General features: G+C 47.3%; 1 protein-coding gene across 2 annotated transcripts in view; it reads right to left on the reverse strand.

Annotated features, from left to right (window-relative positions):
* AHRR (aryl-hydrocarbon receptor repressor) overlaps window positions 1-717 on the reverse strand; it is an 82,230-nt gene extending 81,513 nt beyond the window's left edge. For both annotated transcript variants that reach the window (XM_032279192.1, XM_032279191.1), the window contains exon 1: window positions 639-717. In XM_032279192.1, coding sequence (XP_032135083.1) covers window positions 639-700 — 62 coding nt within the window. In that variant the 5' untranslated portion in view covers window positions 701-717. The remainder of the gene's footprint in view (window positions 1-638) is intronic.
* Window positions 718-9,684: the final 8,967 nt, after the last annotated feature.

A 9,684-nucleotide genomic window follows, 5' to 3' on the forward strand; every position in this document is an offset into this window, starting at 1 on the left:
CACACACACACAGTCTCACACACCCACACACACAGTCACACACACACACCCACATACACAGTGACACACCCAGTCTCACACTCACACATACACCCACACAGTCACACAGTCACACACACACACCTGCACACTCACACCCATACACACACCCACACAGTCACACCCACACACGCAGTCACACACTCACCCACACGCAGTCATACACACTGTCACACACCCACAGTCACAGTCTCACACACAGTCACACACACACAGTCACACACTCACACCCACACACACACTGTCACACCCAGTCACACACACACCTGCACACTCACACACACAGACCCCCCACAGTCACACACACCTACACACACTCCCACACACACCCACACATTCACACACCCAGACACACCCACACACGCACACCTGCAGTCTCACACACACACCACACACACACAGTCACACACACTCCCACACACCCCCGGCTCAGAGCCCGAGGGCGCAGGCACCAGCGGCGCAGGGTCGGGCCGCGGGACGCGGGGTGACGCCTCTTCCCCCCCCGCCGCCCGCCGCGCGCGCTGCTCCTGCGTCTCGGTTTCTCGGCGAACCCGCCCCCGTTCCCGGGGACGTGGCCGCACAGGCGGGCGGATAGTTACTGTTTCTGCAGGGGCCTCCTCCGCTTGCGGCCGGCGTACGCGCACTCCCCCGGCGGGATCATCGTCCTCGGCCTGGAAGACAGGGGCACCGGGTCACCGGAACGCGCCGCGTGCGCCCCGATCCCGCCGCCACGTGCGCCCCGGCCTCGGTGCGGCCCTGGCGCCCCCACACCCGCGGCCTCCTCCTCGCGGGACCCTCTGGCCCGGGACCCCTGGTCTCCGGCCCCCCACGCGGAGAACGCACCGCGGCCAGGTCACCCCTGGGCCTCCCCAGGAGAAGCGGCCTGCTCTGGAGCCTGGCTCAGGGCGCCATGACAGGAGGCCGAAGTCCTGACCAGGAAGCCATCGAGGGGGCCACGCACGGGGAGGCGCGACCCAGGCCTGGGCAGCCTGAGGGTCATCACGCTGGTCCCACGTTCACGTCACCCCAGGAAGGTATGTGGCGTCCCGTGTTCCCGTCACCCCCAAGAGTGTACACGGAGTCCCGTGTTCCTGTAACCCCCAAGAGGGTACGTGAGGTCCCATGTTCCCACCATCCCTGAGAGGGCACGTGAGGTCCCGTGTTCCTGTCGCCCCCGGAGGGTACGTGAGGTCCTGTGTTCCCATCGCTCCCAAGAGGGTACACGGGGCCCCGTGTTCCCATCACCCTGAGAGGTCCCATGCTCCTATCACCCCCAAGAGGGTATGCGAAGTCTTGTGTTCCTGTCACCCCCAAGAGGGTACACAAGGTCTCGTGTTCCTTACATCCCCAAGAGGGTATCCAGGGTCCCATGTTCCTGTCACCCGAAGACGACACATGGGACCACGTGATCCCTTCACCCCTGAGAGTGTGCGGGCAGCACAGTCTCCTCTCTGGTGTGATCTCCCTGTGCTGTTTGCAGCAGGCCTTCTTCTCATCCCTGCCCTTGATGGCCTTGTGCTTTGGGCCAACAGGCTTTCTCTTTGCTGTGTAAAATTCTGCCCCACTCTACAATCCTGGGATTCCACTTAAGTCACTAGCTCACAGCACCAAGTCCAGCTGACTACACCCACCAGCTGCCACCCACAGTGCTGGACACAGGCATGTACCTCCCAGCAGGGCCCCTGAGGAGCGTCCAGTGTCTATGCCCAGGCTGGTCAGCTCACCTGTCCTTCACCTCAGAGAGGGCATCACCCTTCTTGTCACAGAATCTTGATTTTTCCATGCAATAGGGGCAGCTGAGCGCTCACAAACATCCTGCAGACCTGTGTGCAGTAACCATCCCATGCCAGGCTCTGGGCCGAAAGCCTTGGGGAGGAAGTTAAGGAGCCCTCACCTGTGTGCGGCTCTGTGCAGCCTGGAAGAGGAAGCAAACACACAATATCCACCTTGTGTGGAAAGTGTCAGAAAATGTCAGAAATGTGTCACGGATCCACTCTGAATATAAAGACTTGGTAGATAAAGCAAATGGATAGAAAAAGATACACCATGTAAACATTAATCAAATGGAGCAACTGTGAGTCCCAGACAAAGGAGACTTCAGAACTAGGAATATCACCAGAGGCAAAAAAGTATATTCTGTAATAATAAAAGGGTCGATTTTCCAAGAAGATCTGACAATCCTAAATGGAAATGTACCTAGCAAGGGAGCTTCAAAATGCATGAAGCAAAAACTAGTAAAACCAAAAGGATAATTCATGGGAGACATTAACATTCCTATCTCAGTAATCAATAGAACAAGTAAATAAAATCAGTAAGGATCCAGAATATCCCAACAATAACAGACTTGAATTAATGGAAACATATAAAACACTCCATCCAACAACACTTCTGTACCTGTGACATTCTTGCACATGTAAATTCACCAAGATAGACCATATTCTGGGACTTAAAACGATCCTTAACAATTTTTTTAAAACACAGAAATCATACAAAGTATGTCATCTGACATAATGGAATTAAACTATAAAGATATCTAGAAATTTTCCAAATATTTGGAAAGCAACCCGCTTTTAAATAAGCATAGATCAAAGAGGAAGTCACAAAGACGTTTTAAAATATTCTGAACTAAACAAAAATGAAAATACACACATATAAAACTTTGTGGGATGTAGTTAACCAGTACTTTGATGGAAACTGATAGCATTAAATGCTTATATTTGAGAAAATAAAAGGTCTAAAATAAGTAATCTAAACTTCTAAGTTAACTAGACGAGAAGATAAACCCAAACTGAGCAGAAGGATGGAAATAATAAAAATAAGTCAGTAAGACATAAAAACACAAAAATAAAGAAAAATTGGTGGGGTGCAGTGGCTCACGCCCATAATCCCAGCTACTCTGGAGGCTGAGGCAGGAGAATTGCTGGAGCCCAGGAGACAGATTGCAGTGAGCCAGGATCACACCACTGTACTCCAGTGTAGGTCACAGAGGGAAAAAGGAAAGGAAGGGAAAGGGAAAGGGGAAAGGAAAGGAGGAAAGGAAGAAAAGAAGGAAGGAAGGAAGGAAGAGGGAGAGAGAGAGAGAAAGAAGGAAGGAAGGAGGGAAGGAAAGGAGGGAGGGAGGGAGGGAAGGAAGGAGAAAAAAAGAAAGAAAGGAAAAGAAAGAGACAGATTAAACCAAAAGTTGGTTCTTTGAAAAAATCAACAAAATTGATAAACCTCTAGCCATACTGATCAAGAAACAGAGAAGACATAAATTGACAATATCAGGAATGAAAGAGAGGACATCACTACAGATTCCACAGGCCTTAAAAGAAAAGTTATGGAGCTGGGTGCAGAGGCTCACGTCTATAATCCCCGCGCTTTGGGAGGCTGAGGCGGGAGGATCACCTGAGGTCAGGAGTTTGAGACCAGCCTGGCCAACATGGTAAAACCCCACCTAAATTGTTTCACTGGTATATCTACCAATGTAAAGAAATATTACCAATTCTCTGCAATCCGTGGCAAAAAATATCAAAGAAAAGATTTTAAATTGTCAGCTTATTTATGAATTCAGCATTACTCTGATGCCAAACCAAAGGCATGGCAAGAAGGGAAAACTAAAGCCCAGCATCCCACATGAACACAGACACACAAACCCTCAATTAAATACAGGTATTGGCAGACGGGATCCACCAATATATAAAGAAGATGATATATCACAACTAAGTGGGATTTATGCAAGGAATTCAGGGCAGCYTCAGCATCCCACATGAACACAGACACACAAACYCTCAGTTAAATACAGGTATTGGCAAACGGGATCCACCAATATATAAAGAAGATGATATATCACAACTAAGTGGGATTTATGCAAGGAATTCAGGGCAGCTTCAACATCCAAAAACCAATCACTGGAATTCACTACAGTAATAAACTAAAAAGAAAATGCACACAATCATCTCGATCCTTCAGAAAAGCATTTGACAAAATCCAAATCCATTCATCATAATATTTCTAAAAAACATCTCATCAAACTAGGACAGAAGGAAACTTAATTAACGTGATTTTAAAAATCTACAAAAGCCTACCACTAACATCACAGCTAAAGGTGAAAGACTAAAGGCTTCCCCCCGACATCACGAACAAGGCAAAGCTGTGCCGTATCCCCACTCCCACTAAACATATTTGTGTGCTAGCCAGGGCAATAAGTCAGGAAAATAAATAAAATTCTCACAACTGGGAAACAAAAGTCATAAACCTGGGAAATAAAAATAAAACTCTTATCTGTTCACAGACAACATGATTTTACATGTAGAAAATTCCAAAAAGACCGGGTGAAGTGGCTCATACCTACAGTCCCAGCACTTTGGGAGGCCAATGTGGGAGCATGACTTGAGCCCAGGAGTTTGAGACCAGCCTGGGCAATGTAGCAAGACCCTATCTTTACAAAAAATAAATTTTTAAAAAATTAGCCAGGTGTGGTGGCACACACCAGTAGTCCCAGCTACTCAGGAGTCTGAGGCAGGAGGATCACTTCAGCCCAGGATATCAAGGCTGCAGTGACAGTGAGCTGTGATTGGTACCACTGCGCTCCAGCCTGGGTGACAGAATAAGACCCTGACTCTCAAAAAGAAAAACAGAGAGAATTCCAAAAGTTTTACTAAAATCAATTGCCTGTAACTAATTACTGAGACCAGCAAGGTCACACAGTAAAAGGATAACATACAAAAATCAATTGTATTTCTAGATACCAGCAATGAACAACTGGAATTCAGATGTTTTAAAAATAGGACCATTTACAATAGCACCCCAATAAATATAAAATAGGTACTTCAAGAGACCTGACATATGTGTATCTGGGCCCCTAATGGATAGGAGGGGAAGGCACGTAAGAGAAATGTAAGAAACAGCAGAAATTTTTTCCAAATGTAATGAGAATTGTAAACCTACACACCCAAGAAGCTCAATGAGCTCCAAGCACAAGAAACAGGAAAATTACAGCAAGGCATGTCATAATCGAATTGCTCATAACCAGTGATAAGCAGGGTCATATTTATTTTTGTATTTTTTGTAGAGATGATGGGGTTTCAACATGTTGCCCAGTCTGGTCTTGAACTCCTGGGCTCAAGCAATCAGCCCACCCTGGCCTCCCAAAGCGCTGGGATTACGGGCAAGAGCCACGGCGCCTGGCCAAGAATAACAGTAAAGGCCAGAGAAAACAGGCATTGGGTACAAAGGATCAAAAATAAGATGACGGCAGAGTCCTCATCAGAAACAGGAAGGCAGGGGAGCAACATCTTTAAAGCCGAAAGAAAAAACCCTGAAACCTAGAATCCTGCATCGTAGGAGAACATCATTCACAAGTGAGGGTGAAATAGAGTCTTCAGATGTATGAAACCTGAAAGAAATCATCGCTAGCTGACCCACAGCATAAGAAATATTCAAAGAAGTCCTCAGGCCAAAGGAAAATGATACCAGGTTGCACCGACAACTACAGGCTTAAATATGTATAATTTGTTCTTATTGCTTAGATATCTTTAAAAGATAAGCCACTGTTTAAGCAACAATAAGGGTGTTGTGGGGTTCACAACAAACGTGGGCATCAAGTATGTGGCAGCTACACAGACCCGGGAAGGGAGACCTGCGTTCACAAAGTGGGTGACAGTACTCAGAAGCTGCGCCAGTGGCTGGTTTGACTCCCCACCCTGCCTGTTCTGCATTTGTAAGCCACAGTCTTCCAGCATTTCTTCCTACAGAGGGCGTGATGTTGCACTGGTTGAAGACGGCCCCGGAGGAACCCCGCAGGAAGAAGGAGCCTCCTGGTTCCAGTGCTTACAATTTTTTTGTGTTCCTGCTTACAGTGCCAGACAGGGAAACTCGGCAAACTTCTCTGCCTTCCAGGGGACGGAACTACACCTTCCCCAGTGAGGCCCGAGCCCCAGCTTTGGGGAGGGAGCCCCCTTCCAAGTACGCTACTCAGGGGCCCCCCGTGGCCCCAGAGCACCATCCAGAGTTCTCCCCTCCCCTCCATAGCTGTGCCACTATTGCCACCAATACTTCTTAATGTTAAAGTTTCTCAATTCAAATAAAAAAATTAAGTTAAAAACATAAAACACCAACACAGTGAGACCTCATCTCTACAGAAAATAATTTTTAAAAATTAAACAAACATGGTGGCACATGGTCATAGTCTCAGCTACTCAGGAGACTGAGGCAGGAGGATCGCTTGAGCCTGGGAAGTCGAGGCTGCAGTGAGCCGAGGTCACACCACTGCACTCCAGCCTGGGTGACAGAACAAGACCCTGTGTGTGTGTGTGTGTGCACACACACACACATAGAGAGAGAGAGCTGATTTTTTAAAATCTACGTTTTAGAGATACACATTAAAACACATATGGAAGAAACGGCATGTTTGCTTCTCTGTAAGTGGGGAGGACAATGGAGTCTAAATGGCCTGGGGTTGGCAGTCTGGACTTCAAATGAAACTGGATCAGCCAATATTGATAGTTGATTACCTATGCTAGCTGTCCACTTTTGTAAAAGATTTGAAAAGTGCTACAGTTAAATGTTTGGCATTAAAAAAAATTAAAAAGAAAGAAACTGTGGCATAAGAGTAGAGACACTAATTGATTATGAGCAATGACCGATTGATTTTCCACAAGGGCACAAAGTCTATTCCACAGGGAAAGAACAATCTCTTCAGCAAATGGTGCTAAGATAATTGGCCAGCCTGATCAACATAGGAAGCAAGGCCTTGTCTCTAAGGGGGAAAAAATAGCCACACACTAAATAATGAAGTTGGATCCCTACCTCACACCAAATGAAAAAATTAACCTAATTTTGACTAAAGACATTAATGTAAGGGCTAAAACTACAACACTCTCGAAGAAAACATAAGACTTAATCTCTTCATGGCCTTGATTGGACAGTGACCTTAAATGTGGCAATGAATTCTTAGATTAGTTGCCAAAATCACAGGAAATAAAAGAATAAAATGGATAAATTGGACTTCATCAAAACTAAAAACTTTTGTGTCACAAGACACTACAAAGAAAGTGAAGAGGTCACCAATAGAATGGCAGAAAATATCTGCAAATCATGTATCTGATAAGGGTCTAGTATCCAGAATATACAAAGAACACTTACAATTCAACAACCAAGAGGCACACAACCCAATTTTAAAATGGGCAATGGCTTTTTTTCAAGATGGTTGACTAGAAGCATTTCAAACACACCTCATCCACTTAGAAGAACCAAAATAATGTGTAGATGATCACACTTTGAATATATTTTCCAAGAAACAACATGGGAGTTCAGCAGGAAAGTGACAGGAAACACCAGAGCTGAGGAAGAGAAAAAGCAGGCAGCCTGTGTGGCCAACACCCACTGGGAGCTGGAGTGACTCCCCAGGATGAGGATGAGGGTGAGGGAGGATCTTCCCACAGTCCACGTTCCCACTGGAGAATCATGTCAGTCCCTGACACAGGAGAGGCAACTGCACCCTCCCAATCTCTGCATCTGACTTAGAGAGACTGAGAAGGAATTTAATCCGCTAGAACAGACACCGTTCTCAGCCCTAGCTCTTAGCAGGCTCCTGGGTACAGTCCGAGGCATTAGGGAAACCTCGACTGCTGCTTGCAGAACTGAGGTGTGAAAGTGGACTCCTGTGGCTGGGACTAAGAGGCAAGTGTGGGAGGGGCTGCAGCTCCCAGCACTGGAAGCAGGTGCCACCCCCAGGACTTGAGAGAGGTAAGATTTGCCGTGGAGGTTTGGTCTCGAGCTGTGCAGGGCCTACAGCCTGGAGCTAAGTCCCAGGCTAGGCAGAGTGCCAGGGCTCATGGGACAGTTCTTGTCTCCAGCAGCCAGGAGAGGGGGAGCAAGCCCCATGGGATTGGGGCATGAGAGGGACGTGGGTCTTCCATCCATGGCCAAGGCTCCGGCTGCCTGGACTGGCCCCATCCTCCCTGTGGCAGCTGCCCCTCATCCAGGCATTTGGCCATGGGCACTGAAAATCACTCAGCCACACCTGTCACAGCTGGTGCATGCACTCAGGGGGCTAGAGCAAGCTTGCCTGGTCCAGCTCTGCCTGGCATCCTCCTTCCCCAGCCCACCCACAAGACAGTGTGGGATCCAGGGACCTGGAGGACCCACAACCCAGTCTACCATCTGGGACACCAAGCCCTTCCCACAGGGGATACCCTGCCACTACCACCTCAGTGGGCACCTACCCGCAAGCGCCAGCTGCTGGACTGGAGGCTGGCCAGCTCCACAGTCCATTGCAACCACTGCCAACACATGCACACACTGCCTGCGACCCAAAAGGGCATCTCACCACCACTGCCACCACCATCGCCCACACCACCCTGGCTGCCCAAAAACTTGGAAGCCTGCTCACTTTCATAGTACACTGCTACTACAACCAGCTTCTGAGAAAGCCATCCAGAGGCCCAAGAATCAGCCTGCCTGGTACTGCCAACACAGGTGACAGTGTGTGCCACCCTGGGGCACAAGGATAGACACGGTTGGCACACAGCTGCTACCACTGGAGCCTGAAGATGGGTCCACCCAGCATCCCAGTCCCCAGCACAACTGCATACAAGAAACTCACCACAGCCTCCAACAATAACTGCACCCTAACACACCAAGGAAGGCACAGATACCACCAACACTGCAAATAGCCAGATAAATCAATACAGAGGCTTCAATGCTGCGTGCCTCAGAAGTCAATCCAAAGGGCCCTACCAGCCAACATCCCCGTCACTTCTCCAGTAAAAGGTGCCCCAACAAAAGTAAATCCAAAAATAAGAAAAAGCAACTATTACGCCAGGTGTTCAGAAAGCAACATAAAGACACAAGAAACACGAAAAAGCAGAGTAATATGACAATCCCAAAGAAACACATTCTCCGACAGCAGATAAATCTCAACCAAAAAGAAATCATCAATATCCCAGAGAAAGAATTCAAAATATTGGCCGGGCGCGGTGGCTCAAGCCTGTAATCCCAGCACTTTGGGAGGCCGAGGCGGGTGGATCACAAGGTCAAGAGATCGAGACCATCCTGGTCAACACGGTGAAACCCCGTCTCTACTAAAACTACAAAAAATTAGCTGGACATGGTGGCGCGTACCTGTAATCCCAGCTACTCAGGAGGCTGAGGCAGGAAAATTGCCTGAACCCAGGAGGCGGAGGTTGCGGTGAGCCGAGATCGCGCCATTGCACTCCAGCCTGGGTAACATGAGTGAAACACTTGTCTCTAAAAAAAAAAAAAAAAAAAAAGAATTCAAAATATTGATTTTAAAGAAGTTCAATGAGATGTGTGAAAAATCTAAAAATCAATACACAGAATTCAGAAGATCAATTCAGAATATTAGTGAGATATTTACCAAGGAGATAAATATCTCAAAAGAAACCCAGAAATACAAAATACATTCGAAAGCCTCAACAATAGACTAGACCAAGCAGAAGAAAGAATTTCAGAACCTAAAAGACAGGTTTTTTTAAATTATCCAATCAAACAAAAACAAAGCGAAAAGAGTGAGAAAAAATGAGTAAAGCCTATGAAACACCTGGGACTACTACAGTGACTGATGTACAAGTTATTGGTCTTCCTGAGGGTAAAGAGATATTGAAAGGCTTAGAAAACCTATTTAATGAAGTAATAGATGAA

Source organism: Sapajus apella, unplaced genomic scaffold (assembly GCF_009761245.1).
Source record: "Sapajus apella isolate SASKATOON/1434 unplaced genomic scaffold, GSC_monkey_1.0 scaffold11, whole genome shotgun sequence".
NCBI classification, from domain to species: Eukaryota; Metazoa; Chordata; class Mammalia; order Primates; family Cebidae; genus Sapajus; species Sapajus apella.